Source organism: Filicampus tigris, chromosome 20, assembly GCF_054856515.1.
Source record: "Filicampus tigris isolate MCC_2025a chromosome 20, RoL_Ftig_1.0, whole genome shotgun sequence".
Taxonomy (NCBI): Eukaryota; Metazoa; Chordata; class Actinopteri; order Syngnathiformes; family Syngnathidae; genus Filicampus; species Filicampus tigris.
In genome coordinates, this window is record NC_141236.1 from 6,016,829 (window position 1) to 6,040,082 (window position 23,254).

The following is a 23,254-nucleotide window of genomic DNA, read 5'->3' on the forward strand; positions in this document are numbered from 1 at the left end:
CCTGTCCTCAGAGGCTCCAATTGTTTCAGGAGATTATGTTGCCACGGCAACATGCTGCCTGTCTACGGAGCAGAAATCTCCTCACTACCATTCATTTTGTCCGATATCGCGAGACTACACGGCACCCCGCCAAATGCTCTGCTTGTTCTCGCGAGAGTCCACGTGTGGCCGGAGAGGCTGGTGACCTCATCGGTGGCGAGAGGCGGAGCGAATCGCTGCAACTTTGGATGAACTTCTGATTTGAACAAACCAGAGGCGGCAGGCGCAGTGCACGACCAGCAGGTCCTACATTTACTTAAAAATATATAATAATAAGGAGTGGGCGTTTTTTTTTTTTTTTACTCGAAATCCTTATGTGCAGCACCCGTTTTTTTCCTCAATGAACATCAGCGACCATCTGGGCGAGCCTGTGAATTTGTTCCTTTACTACGGCACAAACGAAGGGAAAAGGTGGCAATGAGAGGGTGTTGTGAATGAAAAGGTGAGTTCACGCCGACACGCATCTTATAAACATGAAGACGTTTTTGTGCTCGTATTTTTTGTCTTGAGCGTTCCTCTTCGTTGAGGTTTGCTTGTGCGTTTCAATTTGTTTGCGCTTCCTCGAGACTAATCTGAGCGGAAAAAAGTTGAGCTGGCAGTCAAGAACACTACTCTGTGATTCTACCGTGCGATTTAAACCTTCGATCGGATGCGTTTCATCACTAACCATTGCCGGAAATAAACAAGCGCGTTGCATTTATTTTCGTTTAATGTGACGACGCGTCAGCAAAACGTCCAACGCCGAAACTATGCTCCACCGTTACTCTGTGCAGAAACAGGAAACATTTGGAAGATTGAGCCAATTGTTCTGTCTGCAACGTCAATTGGGATGGCTTGCTGCAGCCACTCCTCTGCTTTCCTGTGTCTATGTCCGTCCTTTCCCCGGGGACGATGCATCTGCCATTGGGAGATGATTTCATTATTTCAAAGAGTCTTATTTTGTTTCAAAGAGAGTCTTGTGTCGTTTAATCTCGTGTTATGTGTAATGTCATATTCTTGGCATTGCGGGTATGATCATTTGAGCGAGTATTTGTATTTGAGTGACTTTTGCGATAAAAGTGCTGAGCAACGCCGTGGATTGTTTGTGGCTGGTCTGGTTGAAGCACTCCGATGCTTAGTCAAAGCCTCATCAATCAAAATGGTCGACTGTGGAGGCGATTTTTAGATTGGAATGGTGACATAACCCGACATTAATTTGATGGAGGTCAATGTGATTTTTTGGGGGTATATTTTAATACATGCATTCGTGCATTGAAAGCTGCTTTAAAGATGTATTTGACATCTTTGTACTAGTATGATCCGACCTCTCTAGGAGGACAATCCAGCGCGCTAGTCGAACGACTGGCTGACTTGAAACTTACTTAAAACAGCATTAGTTGACGTGCACGCTACTAGTACTACTAGTGACGTGATCGATGTTAACTAATAGATCTAGATCTAGAAGATTTTTTGTCACTACCAGTAGTAGCGCAAAGTTGTCAACTAGTGCAGTTTTTCCTTACTCGTAGATAAAGCTGGCCAGATAAATAATTTATTAATCCACAAGGGAAACTTAATGTTGCAGTACTCGCCACGTAACAAATGAACTCAACAACACAAGCACGGACGCTACTAATATTACAAATATGGATATCGCAGAGCTGGGCATTCGTCAGTGCGTTATATACTTTTCGGTGCCGCGTTGACGTGTCCCATATTTATCTCACGATCACCACGCTGTGCGCGCGTGTGTGTTTTTTTTGTTTATATTTTATATGTTTTTTTCTTTTTATTTGGCTGCGTGCGTGCTTGTGCGGCGATGGCGTGTGACGTGCAAATTATGTTTTCGACGCCGATTGGCTGTCGCCAACGAGGGATGCACTGTGACCACGTGGTTTGGGTTGAAACATTGACGGAAATTAGTGACGGACTGTCTGCTCACCTCCGACGTAGTGCACATGAACATTTCACAATAACTAAAGATCTTAAAGAAATTAAAATGTCAAAGTCTTGAAAAAAATACACTTGAGCTAATCCTTTAAAGGCTTACTAAAGCTGAAGTTTCCTGTCGTTTATGATGACAGAATATGACTCAGAAATGATGCAAATCATTACATTACACAAGTCTTATTTTGAAAATGTTCACTTTATCCACTAAGTAGGTACATACTGTATATTTTTGTTGATTACGGCTTTACAACATGCTTTCCCTTGCAACTATCTCTTCGTATTCTTTCTGCTGCACGACCGCCATTACTTCTTCTTGCCTGACTCCACCACCCACAATTCCCTTCAGCCGTCACACCAGCGGCTTTCCTCATCTTGCTTCCTTCCTGTTGAGAAGGCATGCCAGGAAAATGACTTTGTCATCATTCCTGTCTTCTTGGATCACCCTTTCTCCACGAACACTCGCATTCCCTCACTGTTAGTTATAAGTTCATTTTTTTTGTCAGTGTTTAAAACAACGCCCCATTACCTTGTTTAACTGTGAATGCCACCCGTTTAAGGAATGTTTTGCTCACATGAGAAATACCAAGGTTAACAAATAATATGCTGCTAATGACTTACCACCATGCTGGGAAAAATAATATAAATAAATATTGAAAAGATTCAATATTTTCTATGATCAAGGACAGCATGATTTATTTTTAATACCTTTGAGATTTTTTTTTTACTACCAACAATCATGGGTAAAGTTTGCATCCTTCAGTTTTTCTGTATGTGGTCTTTGGAAGAAAAACCTTTGGACACCCCAGTACTAAAGCTAATGATTCATTCTAGTTTCTGGGACTAAAGTAACAGTTTCTTTTACAGCGGCACCTCAAAGTTCGTCCACAGTTCATTTCAGTCCTGTTCACATTTTGACCGCATGAGTCCAAGACCACGCCTAAAACAAGCAAGTTGTGCAAAGCGTAGTAAGTAATTGGACATTTGCATTAAAAGTTTTGAGAACATCAAATTAAGTTTGCCTGTAAAGTTTATAGTGCATTTTGGGTCTACCTTTTGTACGCAAGTGACAAGCATATGGCGAGCAGCTAGTCTTTGCTCATTGCTAGCTAGCGTGATACATATCTGCATTCTTCATCAGTCAGTTGTCCCTCCCTATTGTCGAACACCACACACAGATGGAACTTAAATAAATGCACAACTGCCAGTCACAGAAGATCCACATGAAAAATGCTTTGTTCACATCCTCATCAAGTTGATGGGAATGTGAACTAAAGTAGAAATGTATTTGAAAAAAACCCAAAACATTTCTGCTCAGTCATTCACACGGCTACAAGTGATCATCGCAAACACAATTTTTTTTGGGCACTGCCTTCCATCAACTTGGTCTCTTTCGGTCCATGTTCTTGCTCTTGTTCTTGTCCATGTTGATTGTTCTTCTCTAAGCAAAGCAGACGGGTCTGTTTTTCAAAAGTAGTATCACAAAATCTGATTAATATTACTTTTGTATAATATGAGCTAAGTAGCAAAATCCACCCCTTTTCAGCCAGCTCAGGGGGCGGCCATTTTGTCACTTCTTTCGACTGAACATGACATCACAACTGCTCAGAGCTCAGGTAACGATCAATCACGGCTTAGCTTCAGAAAACAGGTCAGCCGTGATTGGTCATTATCTGAGGCCTGAGCAGTTTTGATGTCATTTTCAGTAGACAGAAGTGACAAAATGGCCGCCCCCAGAGATGGCTAAAACCGAGTGGATTAATCCTTATTCCACAAATGCAATATTTATCAGAATGTCTTGTTTCAACTAGTTGGCTTGCATAGAACATATTCTTGAAAAAATATGCTTGGATATTCTTGAAAAAATATGCTTGGACTTGCCCTTTAATAGTACTAAACAATTGTGAAGTTTGACATCATATCAAGTGAGCGGTCAGTACATCTCGGTAGACTGGTGTGTTTTTTGTTATCTTTTCAATAAAGTTGTCAAGAGAATTGATCGAATTGTCAGCCAGCCTCTTGAAAAAAAAATATGTTTGGGTTGACTTCCACTTCAAGGTGTTTAAAACTACAAGTTTCACAATCTTTTTATTTCAACTTGGCTTTGCTGTGACCTCTTTTAAGTAAGAAAAAAAAAAGGTTGTATCCAAAGCACCTCTTTGTCATCTGTATCTTATTAAAAGAAAACGCAAATGGATTTGAGAATTTCAAAACAGTAGATTATTGAACCGGCTTAGGTTTTTGACGTGACGGATAAGACAAACGAAAAAAGAGGTGATACAATAACCAGCCGAAAAACGATGCACAGATGGGGAATCCTGAGCTGAACAGCTGAGTCGCGCTTTCTGAGAACAATTCTCCAATCCTCTGCAATTGTATAACGTTGAACAAATAACACCAGATTAGTGTCTAACGCTCAACTGTAAATTTGTTGACTCCAAGTAGCGTCTCAGCACTTGTCTAGTAAGTCGGTAAAAGTGTAACTTTCACCATCCAACGTTTATGGAAGTGTTGCTGAAATTCCCACCAACTGCTTTGCCATCTGTTTCCCAAAAAAAAAAAAAAAATCACAAAGACAAGTTATTTTCATGTAATCGTGTCTTTACGAGATGTAAACAATACTCGATTGGAGACAGAAAATCTAACACAACTTCTAATGCCTTTCATTTGCGTTGCGCGGGTGTACCTAATGAAGTGTCTGGTATGTGTTACGGATCAGACGACAAAACGGCATGGATGTTAATTTAAGGGAGCTTTAAATAAAGCTTCTGTAATTGGCTCACGGTCGAGGCACTCATTAACGGCACCTTTGTGCCTCTAATAAAAATAAAATGGACCGTTCACACTCACTGAAGGGGAAATGGCCTCGTAATAAAAGACATCTTGCTTCGGTTTGTAGGTCCCAGGGAGGTCCAAGCCAGCGATGGTAAACACACAAATGTGTCTTAATTTACGGAACGCTACCGCAACAGATTTTGCTTGAACCATCTGTAGCCTTCCTGTCTTGAAGTCGGTTGTGCCGTCTGACACTGTGCCAGACATGATTAGGATTGCATTGTTCTCTGCCACTTGTCATAAGAGGTTATTTTTATGTTGTTTTTTTTCTGTAATTAGAACTGTGAAATGTCAAAAAATGTGTAAAACTTTTCTGTACACCTCTCCGAGGTCTTGTTGAAGGTTACGCTCATTTTTTTTTTTTTTTTTTCCAACAAAGACAAGTAATTACCGTGGAGCCTCTGAATTTGAATGCCTTTGAATTTAGAATTTCAGCAAAATATGCCTCGATAAACTACACAAAGCTTCAGAGTTGCTAATGCTCATGCGGGTGATGTTGGAAATTTATGACCTCATGTGACAAAAGTTCAAACAATTTGATGTGTGCGAAACATCCGCGATACAATGGACAAAAAGACAACCTCGAGGCGCAGAGTACTGACATGACCTTTAGAATCAATCCCATCTAAAGGAACAAATTGAAATTGACATTATTATTCCAATTCCAAATCCAAAGTAGATTACTATCCTACAAAGGATTTCATTCAACCTTTGAGGTTCCACTGCTGAATGTTATTTCACATGCAATGTGGCAAATGTCAAATTTGGGGATATTTAAAATGATTCCAGCGTATTCTTAACATTCAAATGCAAGCAAAGAATGAGGGCCCATACGAGACGAAATTGAGGTCACAAATGCCAGTGCCTTCAACATCTGCCTTGCAGGTGGTGGAAGCAGAAACCAAAACAGGAAAAGTGGCGTGCCACGATATGTCGTCCTCACTGCAAACTTGATGTTCTCTTTGCTCATCTGAGTGGAATGGGGGCGGGGGGATTTGGAGGGGGGGGGGCGTACAGGTGATGGCCCTGCGAGGCCGACGTTCTCATCTTAGATTTTAATGGATCTCAGATTGCCGTAAAAGCCCGGAGTCTAACAAAAGGCACATCAGTCAAATTGATTGAATTGTGCTTTTAGTTGAGCCGTGGGACTGCCACGACATGCATAATGTATGCCAATGCCGTGCAAACACAATTGGGGTGACATCATAGGTTAAAGCGTCACCTAACGTTGTCAGGAATAACAATAAAATCAGTGCTTCCACCAACCCTCATATTAGCACCGTGTACTGTATGTCTGTGTGCTGCAATCTCTCAGGTGTGTATTTATTTAACCTCTATTAAACAGAGGTTACTGAAATATTTACCCAGGGCTGATCTGGTTAATAATTAAGAAATATACATGCCAGAAAACTCAACAAGAGAAGCTATGTTCCTAGCACTAGCTTGTATCATTAACTAGTTTTTACCAAACTCACTGATGACGTTGGAAATAAGTTTTTTTTATGTGAGAGTGTCAAGGTGTTTAAGGCACCTTTGCGTGAGTTTTTCAGAAAAAAAAATGGAGTTCTTCCAGTCCAACCATGTGATCGGAAATTGGAGCTGATCTCGTCATTTTCAGATGGTTGGTAATTGTGTGAAAAAGATCATCTTACAATTGTCTACATTTTTAAAGGACTCAAAGCCAAAGTTATTTCCAAACGGGACAGCGATAGCTGAATTTTCTATTACACAATGTCATGTTTCGTGTTGGTGCGGTGGAGCGGAAAAGTCGAGAGGAAGAAAAGCAAGTCCACGCGACTGCTGGGCATCAACAAGAATGCGTGCCGTTTATTCAAGATGCAACTTTTGAAGCCCAGTTGTACAGCACTTATTTGCCAAAAAAAAAAAGAAAAAAAAAGTGGTGTAGTATTCATGGGAAGTTACCGTAGTTACATTCTAAAGAATGCTTTAAAGCTGAGCCATGATTGGTCGTTATCTGAGCCCTGAGCAGTTGTGATGTCATTTTCAGTCGTCACAAGTGACAAAATGGCTGCCCCCAGAGATGGCTAAAAACAAGTGGATTAACTCTTATTCCAAAAACGCAATATTTATCAGAAAGCCTTCTTTCAACTAGTGGTTTAGCATAGAACATATTCTTGAAAAAAAAAAGAACAATTTGGGTTGATTTCCACTTTAAAGCTTTTATTTGGTGGGCTAAGCGAAAACTGGGAATTGAACCAACTCAAACTTGCTTGACAGACATCTGCAAGCATAAAATTGTCAAGTGAAAGCATTTAGAGTAAGTTATTCGAGAACATGACGTTTTTAAAGTAACATTTGATCCAAACGGGAGGCATCTAAAGGGTTAGTGCTCAAAGCTCCGTCGATTTTTAGATTCAATGAAGGAATGTTGCCAGGCAACAAGTGCAGTCCTACTTTGGGCAAGTATTGCTTGGTAACACAATTTATGTCCAAGATGTAAAACCAGCATCGCTGTAGGGATGAGTGGATGTAACCGTTGGACAAAATCACACATTTCACAGAATACACTATTTTGAGCCAATGATGGACACCTTGGCAGTACTTAAAAACAATACTCAAAGTAGAGTGCGCCTTGCCTCATTCTTCTACTCAGTGAGTGTGTTTCCTTGTTGGAAGGTGTAAACCGTTCAATGACACTGGCCTCATCGTCAAAGTTTCAAAGTTGAATCCTCCTCAGATAGCGTTCGGGTGGTGTCGGGAGTGGAGTGCTGTCATCTAGCAACGCGCCTCTGCCTGCAAATAGCCGATGGCGCACGCGTGGGAAGCGGAGTAGTAGGAGGGGTGGTGCGAACAGTGCCTGCGGAGGTGAAGCTGTGTTATGTAATATTTGATGCGTCCAGCTGTGCTGTGTTATTTAGCCCATGGGTGAAACCATGTATGCTAAGCAAACAAACGTCTTCACCTGCGCTTGTCGGACTAAATTTAGCGTTCGGGATTAGGTCAATGAGCGATATTGGGCGATATGTTGGGCTCGGATGCAAGTTGTCCTGCATCTATTGAAACTTGACTACATTGAAACTACCCACCAGCGAAATGTAGATAGCTAAGATAAAGTGACGAAAGAAGATCAACTACATCAGTTATTTATTTTGTAATCATACTAGTAGGGTATAAACTTATTTCTCAAATCTTTGGAGGATTGTACTTTTTATTACTAATGCAACTATATGCAGGCTAATGAAGGATTCTAAATATATTATATTATATTATATGTTTTTTGTCCTACTTTAGCCTGTAGCAGAGAATTATGTAAGGTGATGCATAGGGCTGCTCGATTATGGGGGGAAAAAAAAGATTAATCATGATTATTTGGGCATGTCCATCCAGTCCTAGACTAGTGTTTTGTTTTGCGAGGAAAATCCCAGCATGCCCATAGTCAAGCAATGGCTTGACCCTTTCATTCATTGAGCTGCAGGTCTAAGGCCACCGCTCTGAAAGCTTCGCTGTGGACCTTTTATTAAAAGGCCTTTCTCTGTTCCCCTTTGAGATATGCAAAGCCTCACATCTGTCAAAGTATCCCCTAGCTGTCTGCTAGCCTATCCCCCCCCCCCAACATCCTTGCAGCAGAATTGCCATCGGCCCTAATACGATATCCAAAATACTCTGAGAAACACTTTCTGACATTCACAGTACAGTATATGATGAAAAGGGTTGACTGTGACTATAAATCCACTTGTTGCCTTGAGTAAAATAGTGCGTAAAATAAAAGATGACACCTTTAATATGTGGGGTGTTATGTGCAGAAGGAGTTTCATTCCCTTTTGAGACAGAGATGCTCTCGCACAGATTTATCGCCGTCATTATCAAGCTTTTGCCACACTGGTCCCAAAAGGCGTCACACATTCCTACTCACATTAACGAGAGCGAGATAACTGCAGAGGCATGTTCGGTACTTCACAAGACTGCAGAGAAGTCGTCACACTCAATAGGGTATCGAACGTCGAGCTTTGACCAGCATCAAGGTTCCGTTCCTTCGCAAATGCGAAAAAAAAAAAAAATCGCCTTACTTTGAGATAACATGATGCAAACAGATAAAAAGTCAGTTGATAGAACAGTCCGACTGGAATCATAAATTCGATTCATCAGAAGGGTTGACACAGTCGATTGGGATCAATTTAAAAGATTAGTGTTAAATTACTCCCCCATTTTTTTTTTATCTGGCTGCCTGCCGATGTGAACAAACTCTTCTTAACTTTTTAACTTTTGAAGTCTAGCTCCTCCGTCGCCTTCTCTCTTTGTCTCACTTTCCTCTCCCTCTCTCTTGAGATGCTCAGCTCTTTGCGTGATTTATAACAAAAAGATCAGAAATTTAGATTCATCTTATCTTCCCTGTACAAATCCCCAATTCCTCACTTTGCACAGGTGACCCCCCGCTAACACAGACTTTCTCACATTTCATCTCATAGGTGTGCAAAAAATGGGGAAAAAAAAAATGTGGCTAAGACTTTGTAGAAAATGAGCCCCTCTGTTAAGACAATCAAGCTAGTTTTAGAACAAACCCAAAAGAGAGGATGGGTGGCCAAAGACAGAACTGCTTATGCAGGCTCACAGAGGCTTTCAAACCACTTTTAAATGGATTCTGCAGATTATGTGGACTAAGAGTTTCTCTAAATTCGCCGATTCACCCATTAAAATACCGTCTTTGTTCATAATGACCGATTAGAAACTTAAGTTACATTTAATGCCCTGCAATGTATTGTCAAAAAGCTAAGGAGGTAGCGATTGCATAACACCGCTTGCATGCTTACTTAGTTTGAATATTTTGCGCCCGGCTTATATATCCTTGGTCTTAAAAACTACCAATTCCTTCTTTGCCCTTTGGCTGTAAACATGCTTGGACTTCTGAAGGAAACGTTTATCACTGTCTGGAAGGTTATTTCCATTCAAAGTTTTCCCCTTTTATTAAACATGCGCAGTGGTCACCTTGACAGCCTCCTTTGAGACTAGTGGAACAAAACTGTTGAGAAAAAATAAGACTTCCATGGCAGCAAGGTTCGGACCGGATTTTTCGGAACGCTTTTCAGTAGCTGACAATGGAGGGAAAAAGTTCCCTTGTATTTTGTGTCCTGCCAAACATCTGGACACTATCTGTTTTATGACCTGCAACTCGAGCTTGAGCTTGATTCAGAATCCATTCTGCCCAGGCATGATTTGTATTGTCAAGATGTCGACGAGAAGCCAAGCCAAGGAGCACATCGTTTTTTGTTTTTAATCAAAGCTTTTTTTTTTTTTTTTTTAAAGTGGACTTAGGGTATGTTTACTATGAATCAATTCTGACTGAGATGGCTAAAAATTGGTGGATTTTGCATTTGTATTCCACAAGCACAATATCAATCAGAATAACAAGTTTAGACTAGTGAGACTTCATTGAACATATTATTGTAAAGAACATTTTTGGGTTGACTTTCCCTTTAACTTTTGCAGAAATAATATTGAAGCAATTTTCTTCGATTTTAGAGTATACATTCTTTGGCCAGACGAAATTATGACCTTCCAGCTCTTGTCTGCCTTCCCATGCTTTTTGTCTGCTCTCCAAACCTCCAAATCCAGTTTGTGTCATCTGCCAGCCCTTGTTAAAGTCTTACGATTTCCTTGCTTTGATGCCGACTCTTGTGGGTGAAAAGTGAAGCTAGCTTAATCAGGATTCTTCAAACATGCCTGTTGCTTTTTTTAACCAGGACAAAATGATCGACTGATTGATTATTTTGGGCGGGTGGGAGAGTATCTCTCGGGATGATCAGTTGCCAGCCTACTTTTACCGTGAGGGTGTTGACACTCATGTTTGTCAGCAACTATCAATAGACTAGTTGCTATGCTTTAGTTGGATTGTTGATTTTAATGGCAATTTTTATCTCTGAGACTCAGGCCTGTTTGTTTTTACCAATGGTTTGTTTTTTATTTGGCAAAAGGAAGTATTAGCAAAACCTGCAGGAGGAAAATACAAAAGACGTTTAATCTGTGCAAGCTTGGATTTGTCTTTTCATTAACCAGGTCATTCTGGACAGTGGTCCAAAACGTGTGTGTGTGTGTGTCTTTTTTCAGAGCAGCTGTGTGTCTGTGTTCCAAGTTTGCACAGGGTTGGAGCTTTCCCCATTACTGGCATGAATGTCCCATTAGCAAGCCTCATTAGGCCTAATGCCAACACGCAGAAACAGTCAAGGCATAGTTTAAGGGGGAAGTCAACCCCCCCAAATTTTTCTTTGCAATAATATGTTTGATGCGCTTTACCAGTCGGAGCAGCAAATTCCACTAAGTGACAAAATGGGTGGTTTTTACTACTCAACTCTTATTCCACAAACGTAATATTAATCAGAGTGCCGTGTTTCAACTAGTGGGGCTGCATGGTACATATTCTTGTCAAGAAAAATCAACCCAAACATATTTTTTTCAAGAATATGTTCTATGCAAGCCCACTAGTTGAAACAAGGCATTCTGATAAATATTGCGTTTGTGGAATAAGAGTTAATCCACCTGTTTTAAGCCATCTCTGTAGGCGGCCATTTTGTCACTTCTGTCGACTGAAAATGACATCCCAACTGCTCAGGGCTCAGGTAACGACCAATCACAGCTGACCTGTTTCTGAAGCTGAGCCGTGATTGGTCATCACCTGAGACCTGAGCAGTTGTGATGTCATTTTCCGTCCACAGAAGTGACAAAATGGCCGCCCCCTGAGATGACTAAAAACGGGTGGATTTTGCTGCTCAACTCTTACTCCACAAACGCAATATTAATCAGAATGCCGCGTTTCAACTAGTGAGCCTGCTGGGAACGTATTCTTGAAAAAAATGTGCTTGGGTTGCTTTCCCTTTTAAGTCTAAACTTGCAACGTTTTCATCTGTCAATGCGTCATGATGAGTGATAAATGTTAGTTTTTAACTTGAGCCTCATTTCTTTCTTCTTCATTTTTTCCTTTTGTGCTTATGTGACTTTTCCCCCGATTCATTGAATTGTTTTACACTCGGTCGGATCAATTGTGGCGTGATTGTGCTTAAAAAAAAGTGGGCGTTCCTTGTCCATGAGATGGGAAAACAGCATGTTCTGTTCGGATAAATGCTCGTCTTCATGCTCTAAGTATTTATTCTCCTCTCCGCTTTCTATTCTCTTATCTCTCACCTCCTCCTCCAGCCGGCAATGCTGCTCTCCTCTCCTCCCACGCTCTCATCGACACATGGAGACAGACAGCACTGTTTTGGTGCAAGTATGGAAGAGAGGTGTGAGAGACATGGCTGATGCATAGCGGAGGGACGGGGAAGAAAGACATACATCGTACTGTTAATAATTGGGGGGGGGGGGGGGGGGGGGGGGGGAAGGACCCCAAGTGATTCAGTCGGAAGCTGGGGAAAAGCGATTGACACTTTAAAATCGGAGCTCTCGAAATGACGACCTCAGTGTGTACTGTTTAAAAAATCTGCTCCCAAATGTTGACATAGTATTGATTAAGCTGATTCAGGGAGGTCAATTTTGGCGGCCATTTTGTCACGTGACGGTGCGGTGTGTCTGCCTCCCTGTCAAATGGTTATGACCCCGAGTAAGTGAGGCAGGTCCTTGAAAAGTCACTTATAGTGCCGGCTAAGATGTGTTTGCGTGCCGCCAGACTGCTCGCGGGGCTTTTATCATTATTACTTTGCTGCATCTGCTGCCTGCGCTTCAGTGACTGGAGAGAGCGAGAGAGCGACGGTTGAAAAGGACGGAGCGTAGTTGACTTGATGGACCGACTCCTCGCCTCTTGCGTCTATGTCGCTCGTTCCCACGTGCTGTCTCACTCGCCTCCTCCCGCACGCTCTCGTATTGAGTGAGGAATCAATCTCGCTCTCCCCCATTATCCCCGCCACCCTCCCCTATCCGTATCTGCCGCTCTCTCTGCCGCCTCATTCAGGCCCATTCGTTATCAATCGAATAGTCGTCGCCGTAGGCACAAATGAGCGTGCGCCTCTCCAGTCCTGCTGCAATCATGGCACATCCTACTCGACTTTTCAATGGCACATCTTAGCCTGCTCGTCCTTTTTCTGCTATAATTGGGCAAAAATGCCAGGCTACCTGTCAGCTCGGGGTTGCTTTTCAAATACCGTTTATTTTATCGTCGTACGTCGGGTAAGACAATGAGGTGAAAGGAAAGTTTGGCAAAGTTGTTTAGAATTAATTACAAATTTGATTTCTCCCAGTAACCCAAACCTAGTTTTGAGTTACTGCACAAACTTATGATAATGAACACTGAACATGAATATTTATCAACCCTGTAACGATACACGTACCAAAACTGAAATCCCAATATTATTATTATTGGGATAATAATAATAATAATAAAAAAAAATCATTATATATGCTATAATTTATTTAGGGCCGCAATGAATGATTATTGTCAGAATAAATCTGTTGATGATTTTTGTCCATTAATTAAAAAAAAAAAAAAAGCCATAATTTAATTTCATCCATAAACTCAAAAACGTTTTCAAAATGGCCGAGCAGAAAATGCACAAACATAAATTTCATTATGATTCGGTTTCATGTCTGAAAATTGGCAAAAATGTTGATCATTGTTTTCCAAAGTCAAAGCAGATGTTTGTAAATGTTTTATATTAATTCAACACAAAGATAACATTTCTGCTTTTGCGAAAGAAGACAGAAATGCTGTTTAGCGCAGGATTGGGTGAGTAGTGCCGATAGCAAAAATCTGTATCGGTCGTATTTCAAGGCATCGGGTGTTTGTGCAGGATGCCGATACCGGCCACCGATACTTAAAGCAAAACAAAATCCGACAATGAATAGTTGGTGCTACACTGTGGCCATTTGACACATTGGTGAATCATCATGTGTGCGGCAAAGATAGAAAGATTTTTGTTCGCAATAATGTGTCATTGTGTTAATTGAAATGTTCAGAGTCATAAATACTAGTGGTATCGGTACTTGGTATCGGTGAGTCTCAGGGGTGAATACTTGTACTGGTATCGCTCTGGAAAAAAAGTGGTGTCGAGCATCTCTATTTGAGAGGCTGTTTTAATAAGTTCAAGTAACATTTTTTACCCCCTTTTGTAGTGTGTAGTGTGTTAGTAACTCTGCATGTACCGTATGTTATTTTCACAGTTTTCCCCTCTGACTAAACACGATTGCTCAAAGTTAGGTCTACAACTTTTCTGGTCTTATCTCGTTGCACACATACTTTGGTGTAATATTGATTCATCTGCACGTTTATACTGAAACTTCCATTGAATCGTCTCAATGTGTGAGGTCAAAAGTAAGGGTGCACTGACACCATTGGCCTAGTAAATCTGTGTTTTCTAAGTGTTTTCTTCAGAATTTTGGTTTTAAATAACTCTGAGACAAAGTCAAATATTTACATTTTTGGCCTCCAAAACGACAGCACTTTTATCTGTTTTCACTTCGAAAATGTTTTGTCAACGACCCCTGGCGCTCAAATGCTTTCTGAACATGCAACGGGCAGTATGAGTATGTCGCTGGATCAAGTTAAAATGTTGCCGGGACTTCAAATCACCATATATCTCTTAGGTTTGACTTTCAGGAATATGACTTAGAAAGCAGCCAGTGTGGCTAAGTGAAACTCTTTTAATAAAAAAGAAAATAAAAAAATAAATCCACAGAGGACCAGCTCTTGCTTATTGAGCGACGGTATTTCAATTGATTTATTATTCATCTTCGACAAAGACTCCCACTTGAATATTGAGCGTGACAGGCCTCAGCCGTTCTGTGAGCAACCTGTCACTTCCTGAAACATAAGCAGGAAGTGGCTGATATGCGTTCCCCGTTGGAATGTGAGACGGCTCCCTCGGCTGTCGAGCAGTCAGGAAGGAACCTCATTTACATATTTGATGACATCGGTGCAACAGCCTCCTCAAATAAACGTTTACTTTCACCCCACACTGGGTGTGTATGCTTTTTTTTTTATGCGTGTGCGTGTATGCCTTTACATGTGTATATATATGAGCTTTAGTAGTCAGTAGAACTTCCCTTTGGTTCCTTGGAGTTCATCGTATTTATTCCACACCCAGTCATCTGCTTCTTATCATTTTGAGTACACACACGCACTGTACCGCAAAGTGTGCGCTACTTCCAGTCCTACACACTCCTCTTCTCTCCGCAGCGCTGTTCCAACTCGCATTCCCACGCAGAATGTGCCAGTTTGGAAACCAGCGCCTCGCTTCTCATGTGGTAATCCAACTCAAAATAAATAATTCACCTGCTATTCTTTCCGCGCCTAATTTTCCAACAAGACCTTGCTCGATCTCATCCTTGCTAGGCTGTGTATAATAAGTTTGGATATTATTGCTGAATTAGTTCACGTAGATCATTCATAAATGCGGCTACTTTCCCTTCTTTCTTTTTTTTTTTTTTAATCGCCCGTGCTCCATCCCCATTACCTTGATTTATCCTCTTTTCTTTCAAGTCCCTTTCCTCATCTTCTCTGCAGCATCTCCCCATCTCCGTTTTAATTACACCAAAGCTCTTTTTCTCCGTTATTCACCACTCAATACTTGCTATTTCTGTCATCCTCTGTGCCATGCCTGATTTAGCTGTTAGCGGTAAGGGTCTGCATTGGCTGTTGAAATGAGGGGAGGTGTGTGCGTGGGGGTGCGCCGTTCATGTACCGGATCCCAGTGCGACAACAAACGGCTGTTAGGCGTCACCTGATTGGCACAGATTAGAGGGCTCTTTGCTGCTCGTGTGGAGGAGGCTCTTGCAGAGAAGCGGCTTCATCACTGCGCTTAGAGCACAGCTGACTGAGTGTTTGCTTTCTTGTGCAATTTCATTGCGTTCCTGCTTCTGATTGTTATGTGATGGACGGTTTTGTCAAAGGGTGCCAAAAAAACAAAAAAAAACAACGTTTTAATTGCGTTACAAATCAAATGAGGTGACACTCTTGTTAGCGTTTTTTTAACAGAAAAGGACAGTAAGACTTAATTGAAGGCTGTTGCATTCCTAGTTGCTGTCCCCAAAAGTTGTTTTTCAAATGAAGTTGATCAAAATCATTGCAAAAAAATTGGGGGGGAGTTTGAACAGTTGTAAAGTAAGTGACCTGTGGTGTGTATTGGATGGGACGGGGAAATTACACTCATGAATTGGTTATTCAAAATTCTGTACTACTTTTAAAGTCAAACGCCCCGAAAGGTTGTGCAGTTTACAATGGGGAAATGTGCATTTTTGAAGTTCAGGTAACACTTGAAGGGGTAGTCAACCCAAGCATTTTTTTTCAAGGATATGTTATACGCAGGCCCACTAGTTGAAACAAGGCATTTCGATTTGATATTGTGTTTGTGGAATAGGAGTTTATCCACCTGTTTTTAGCTATCTCAAGGGGCGGCCATTTTGTCATTTCTGTCAACTGAAAATGACATCACAACTGCTCAGGGCTCAGGTAACGAACAATCACGGCTGACCTGTTTTCTGAAGCTGAGCAATGATTGGTCCTTATCTGAGCCCTGAGCATCTGTGATGTCATTTTCAGTTGACAGAAGTGACAAAATGGCCGCCCCCTGAGATGGCTAAAAACAAGCCGATTAACTCTTATTCCACAAACGCAATATTTATCAGAATGCCTTGTTTCAAGTAGAGGTCTTACATAGAACATATTCTTGAAAAAAAAAATGTTTGAGTTGACTTCCACTTTAAGTAACGCAAAACACACGCCAGCCATTTCAAAATGTCTCAAAGTCGGGACAAATTTGACATCCACAACTTAACATTTTCCACTTTGAGAGGCAGCTGAAACATTTGAAGAATCTCATTTTTTGTCAAATGTTCCCATCTGAAACATGGGAAGCCATACTTTGGCAATTTCACACTTGTATAGAAAGACAACAGCTGCCTCCAGAAGGCCCATCTTTAGATTTCAATCAGCCGTATAGAACAGAACCCACGTCACTAACACATCGAAGCTCAGCAGGCATGGGGGCGGGGCGGGTGGGGGGTCGTGGGGCACATTTATCTTGCCGCACAATTACACTTTCACTTTGAAAAGCTCTGAGCTGAAACTCCGCCACTTGGGTCGTCTGCTACTTTGCAGATTTCAAAGAGAATAATGTTTGATTTATTTTCCGCCTTTCCTTATCTTCCTCTATTTCCTCCCCTGCATTCAGACAAGCTGAGATGAAACGCTGTGTGGCTTTTAAATGGCTGTAGCTTTAATAACACAACTTACTGTTTGCATTTGACACGAGGTCGTCAGAATATCGGCATTATTTTTTTTTTTTAAAGACATGTCAGGGGTGTTGACTGAATTTAAAGCTGTCGTCACCTTTTTAACGTCACATGTGATAAGTTTTTGCTTTGTAGTTGTTGGTATGAAAACGAAAATCAAGCAAACACATATGGGTTCACATGAAACAAATTACATTGTTGTTCTTATTGTGGCTTTTGATCGTCAGGCTCTCAGTATCGCGGAAAGAATTGTTACAGTTCAAGACAATACTTGGCTAGACTAAAATTGAGTCACCAGTCAGTGTGGGAATATCTTTTGATGAAACAGGTGTATAACTGTCAACGTTTAAGCCGAATGAAGGAAATGTACTCAACACGTTCTTGTTTACTGTTGAATCATTCTTCATTTGTTCTTTCATAATCTAAAATTGGCTCTTAACCTTGTTTACTTTCTGGGGTTTGTAGTTATTCTACGGAACAGCTGTTGTGTTCAGCTACTGTGTTTTGTCACCAACTGCTAAATAACAAAAGTTTATTCTGTAAAAAAAAAAAGAAATTATATTGCCCTGTGGTGAACTTAAAATAAACACTGTATCTGGTATTCACAAACCTATCACCAATTTAAATTGAAAATACTGTCAGGAAAATGATATTTTTATTTCTACTGAAGCAATTTTATGGAAATGCATGCCTTTCAATTTTCGATTGGAGTTGACTGCTCATTTTCATGAGCTCTCTCGTTTTTCATGTTTCCTGTCATTGTTTCCTGTCAAGCAGACAGTTAGCGCGCATGTTTCGTAATCATCAGGTGTTTGTGAATCACTGCTCTCAGATGCAGCCATGCCCATGTTGGCGCAACCTTGATTGGCAGCCAAAAACAATATAAGCATGCGTTGGGAATGATATCACTGTAATAAGAGTAACGAGTGACATCATACACATTTGTTTGAACGTTCTTTATAGTAGGGCTGGGCCATATGCCCTTTATCAAAAAATATAACTCTCTTAAAAAAGTTGAAAAAAAAAAAAATTCATTTGGCAAGTTTTCCCTTCCGTCATACTCACTACAGTCTTTTAACATACTTTGTTACTCATTGTCTGACGCTGCTAACCTGAACCGATTCCAAATGACTGACGAAACGGTGCCTCATGTAAACAGTGCGCGTCAGCGGGCTGCAAAAGCAGCTAACGGCTAAGTCTATGCTTTTTAAAAATTTTTTTTAAAGGGAACTGTCTATCAATGACATTGCATCACCCGTTATCCGGGTTTGCTCGCGTCAGATGTGCACACTCCTATTAATGTTTTGTGTGTACCTGCACTCCTGCAAATAATTACATGACATTTCACATGTCGACTGATCAACTCAAGAGATGATTTGAATGCATTTGAAGTCTTTGGAATTCATATTATCTCCGCCCTGAACCCGAAAGGCTGATTTAACATATCAAATGGTTCAACGACTCATCTCCCACTCAGGCACCATACATTCAGCAACAAATGGGGAGTACTTACCTTTGAAGCTAACAACTTCAAACGCTTTTTATGCCAAACCTCTGTTAGACTCTTCTGGACAACTCCAACAGAGAATTTGAGGAGATACTTGTGCCTGATGCTGATATTGTTCAACAATTAATATACATTCAGTTTTTAAAGTTGACCAAATTGAAGTTAACTGTATACCTCAATGGCTTCTGATGAATGTATCACTTTATACAGTATTAATTTGATGCACAATGTATTGTCAATTATATTTTAAAAACCAACAACCTTTTCTACAATCTCTGTGTTTTAACATTGTTGCCTGTGGGGAGCAAGGTATTATTAATACAGTACATTCTCTTTAAAACAAGGTGTGTGGAACCAGGGAATAAATTGACATGTTTTTTCTTTCACATAAAACTGCACTTTGGTCGGCAATATTTTATGATGCCTATGTTGAAGTAGTACACCACTATTTTGCGAAATGTCATATTCATGTTAGACCTTGTATTAATGTCATGATCGGTCACACACACAGCCTTTTGTAGCTTTTGAATGACTATCGATTGTCTGAAAGTCTGACTGAAGAAATTAAAAGGTTTCCTTTCTCTTTTTAGGACCAAATGTATGTTCAAGGGTCATCACTTCTGTCTGTGGACATTATGTTAAACCCAATCTAAATTCAACAAGACCCCGCTCCCACCTCTACCCTCCCATCCCCGAACCCCAACGTCATAATGACCAGTCTCAAGCGTTCCCAGACAGAGCGCTCTGTCGGGGGCTCGGTGCCAGCTACTGATGAGTTCTACACTCGCCGTTTGCGCCTGCCCAATGGAGGGGCACCACCGCCCCGTAGTGAGAGTGCACACATTTCTTCCTCCTCCACCACTGGCACCAACCCCGGAGTCCCTAAAATGGGAGTTCGGGCCCGAGTGGCTGACTGGCCCCCTAGAAAAGATGGGGGAGGGGGAGGTGTGTGGCATATCACAGTGGAAACAGACTCACCCAGCTCCACCACCACCAGCTCCTCTGGCTCAGGAAGTGGAGATCGAGAAAGACTTGTGGGAAGCGGCGGCGGCGGCGGCGGCGGCGGCGGCGGTGGGGGAGGGGTTGTCTCGGCCGTCACAGCTCACAGTAATTTGTCAGCCAAGCTGGGGCATCTAATCAGCCCTCAGGACTCGTCCATGCTCCGCAATATCCAGAACACGCTGAAGAACAAAATGCAAATGAAGGGAAAGGACAACCGTTTTCTGTCACCCGATGGCTATCTTGGGTCACCCCGTAAGGGGATGAGACGCATCCGTCAGCGGAGTAACAGCGATATAACAATAAGTGAACTGGACGTGGATGGTAATGAGGGCTGGTCTTTCTCCGGGTGGACTCCCATGCACCGAGAGTACGGCAGCACTTCATCCATAGATAAACACGGAGTCTCAGGGGAGAGTTTTTTTGACATGCTCAAAGGATATCAGTCGTCCGAGGCCCCCGATCAACGAAGTCCTGCGCCAGAGAGGTTAACCGAGCTGCTTACTGTGGCACCTGTGAAACAGACCGCCCTGGATTTGCCTGACGGCTCCTTAGGACCAGCCAGAGGTAGTCCTGCCAGTCGTCTGAAAGAACGAGAGAAGCACTTGAAAAGGAGGTCCAAGTCCGAGACAGGTGGGGAGTCGATATTCCGCAAATTGCGCAGTGTGAAGGTCGAGGGCGACACTTCAAGAGCTGGCTCAGATGCTGAGGATGGAGGTAAAGGGGATGAGAGTTTACCCCCTCCTAAACCTTGGCTGTGCCAAAAAGGATTTGCCCATTTTGATATCAATTCATTACTCTTTGACCTCAATGAGGTCATCCAATGCCGGCAGTCGGGAGCCAAACGCAAGAACACCACGACAGGTGCCTCCGCTGCTGCCGCTGCTTCGGCCACATCGTCCCTCTCCTCCAGTCAGAGCGTAGTGTATGGATCCCCCTGTGGCTCGCAAGAAGAACTGAGCAAGGAGGGGATAGGAGGACATGGCACCAACCCGGCCTTGGACCCAGGTGACGACAAGAGCAATGACCTTGTGCTCAGCTGCCCATGTTTCAGGAACGAGATTGGCGGAGAGGGAGAGAGAAACATTGCTCCCGCTAAACCGGTAAGTTTGGCGCAAGCCCGAGAGATTACCCGAGAGAGAGTCTGTGTGACAATTTGGTTGAGGAAGCTGAGTGTTTCTTTGTCTTGACACTTTTTAGCAGGGCAGCATTGGAAGTGGTGGGAGCTCAAGCAATTCCAGTGGTAGTCCAGAAGAAGGACCGTTGGAGGCTACCCTCACAAGTCACTTTACCAATGCCGGTGTAGCGGTCCTGGAGGCCACGAAAGATGGCCCGAGTCAACATGCCGATCGGTCCAAAAGATATATTGTGGAACATGTTGACCTTGGAGCCTATTACTATCGAAAGTACTTCTACCTCCGAGGTAAGCAATATGTCATACAGGTACTTTAGCCTACATTTACCTGGCGGTTCACCTCCTTCTTCACAACAAAATATTTACCAGTTTGTCTTCTCCGTAGTCCACTTTGCTTTTACTCTTCACGTTTCTAATTAATCTAAACTTTTCTAAATCAGTCACTTCTTATTCATGTTTCTCCCTGTCTTCCCTAGAACACTGGAACTACTTAGGAGTGGATGAGAACTTAGGCCCGGTGGCAGTGAGTCTCAGGAGGGAGAAGCTGGAGGAACACAAGGAGCACGGACAGCAGTACAACTACAGGGTCATTTTTCGAACGAGTGAGGTAAATGGAGATGACTCCTTTATACTTTTTTGCGTCCATATTTTTCATCTTTAATGACCCAGATGTACAATGTTAACATGAACTTTTAAAAGGAATTATTACCAGAGGTGAGCATTTTACTAAATTTTCCAGGTCCGTCATCCGTCAGCGGCCTGGGTACCCGTCCATCATTCGTCAGTCTGTCGTTTTTCATGATAAACCGAATTGTAATCATCAGTTTGTCCGTCAATCCGTCAGGTAATCTGTCAGTAGTCCATCGGTCCATGAGTCCGTCCCCCTGTTAGTGTTGATTACTTTGACGGACGAAAATCCAATTATGTCAGCGCTTAGTTCGTCATTTTTATAAAGTGTCCCGTCAATCGTCAGTAAAACCGATGTCGGTCAATGACGGAATGCCCACCTCTGATTAATATGAGTTAATCTGGTTATACGTGCATGGAGAAACCTGCTGTCAACCTTTGGTCGTCTTCCATACATTCCGATTTCGATTACCTTACTTCCCATTAATAGGTCTGTCTGTGGCTTGCAGCAAGCGGTAATGCTCTCCTAAAGATGCTTACTTGGTGCCAGAGATCTTGTACTCCTTCCCTCGGGTGAACACCCACATACGAGCTTCGTCAGCCTTCATCTGTGAAGGACTGAGTTGTGCCATTTCACAGCTGAACAAGACAAAAATAGTGCCAAAGGTATTTGTGTAGAAAGGGAAAAAGGCTTGCATTCATTTTGAAGCACGCTCTGACTAATGGCCCCACGAGTCTCCAGGGATGACGCACGATCCATGCATGCATTTTATTCCATTTTCTTCTCTCTCGTTGCCTTCCCCTTGTCTCTCTAATTGCTATTTTGGGTGCTTGGGAGCCGGGTAGGTATAGAAAAACTATAGTTGTGTCTGTGTGGGAGTGAGTGGGATGCAGCGATGCCGAAGAGAGCGGTCCTGTGTCCATTGAGGGGAAGTATTGTCCTCTCTTCAGTGCTTCTCCCCTTAAAACCTGGGGAAGGGGTACTGACATTAATATAGGACATGCACAAAAAAAATATTAAAATGGTTATGTTTCTCTCTTGTTTTTGGTGATTTTTTTTTTTGTGTCAACTTTCTATTCAAATGTAATATACTGTATCCCAAGTAGTGCTGAGAGAAAATAAACAGGAATGAGGTAAATGTGATGATTGTGACTGCGAAACGCTCTTCCGATGATTCCCTTTTTAAATGATGCAAAGTGTCAGTGACCCACCGACTACAAATGCCATAATGCAGCGCAGAGCCGCCTTACCGAACAATAGGCTACCCACGGACATTCCGTAGCTCCGCCTACATTCAAACACTGATTATCTTTGGTGGCAAGTTTTGTTTGTTTCTCATTTGAATAAATCCGAAATAACAATGTAACACCTAATTTCTTTATTTCCTTTTAGCACAACTCCTACCCTCACTTGTTGACCAAGAACACTAGAGTGTAAAGTGGGGACCAACAACAGTCGAGTGTATAGCGATATCGCTGGGGCACATGCCGCGTTTGTCCATACTGCGTACTTGCGAGTAATTGTAATCTTGCTCATGAAATTGCATTTACTATGGTTTGTTTTCCTGTTTTGCTGTGTCCAGTTAAACACCCTGCGTGGCTCCATCGTAGAAGATGCAGTACCTTCCACATCCAAACATGGCTTAGCAAGAGGCCTGCCCCTCAAAGAGGTGTTGGAGTACCTGGTGCCTGAGCTCAATGTTCACTGCCTGCGCCTGGCACTCAACACGCCCAAGGTCACTGAGCAGCTGATGAAGCTGGACGAGCAGGGGGTAACGAGAAATACACATGCTTTTGCGTTCATTTCATGCCGCCAATTCCCCTCAGCTTCTTGACAAAACTGCCTCACATTTTCGGAGTCACAGCCTTAAAAAAAAAACAATAAACACAAACACACAGACCTTGATGGCAATGTAGTGAGGCAATTATTAAAAGTCAAAGCCTGAAAATGTCATGTTTACACGTTTAGATTTTCTCCTAAATGGCACCATCGTCACGACAGCACAATCCAAGAT

The 23,254-nt window shown here is 42.1% G+C and overlaps 1 protein-coding gene across 1 annotated transcript in view; it reads left to right on the forward strand.

Moving 5' to 3' along the window:
- Positions 1–263: 263 nt before the first annotated feature.
- The window catches only part of sipa1l1 (signal-induced proliferation-associated 1 like 1), a 48,218-nt gene continuing 25,227 nt past the window's right edge, over positions 264–23,254 (forward strand). Inside the window, exons 1-5 of the mRNA XM_086019070.1 lie at positions 264–481; positions 19,069–20,580; positions 20,678–20,900; positions 21,089–21,219; positions 22,823–23,011. Of these exons, the coding sequence (XP_085875196.1) occupies positions 19,189–20,580; positions 20,678–20,900; positions 21,089–21,219; positions 22,823–23,011 (1,935 nt within the window). The 5' untranslated portion in view covers positions 264–481; positions 19,069–19,188. The remainder of the gene's footprint in view (positions 482–19,068; positions 20,581–20,677; positions 20,901–21,088; positions 21,220–22,822; positions 23,012–23,254) is intronic.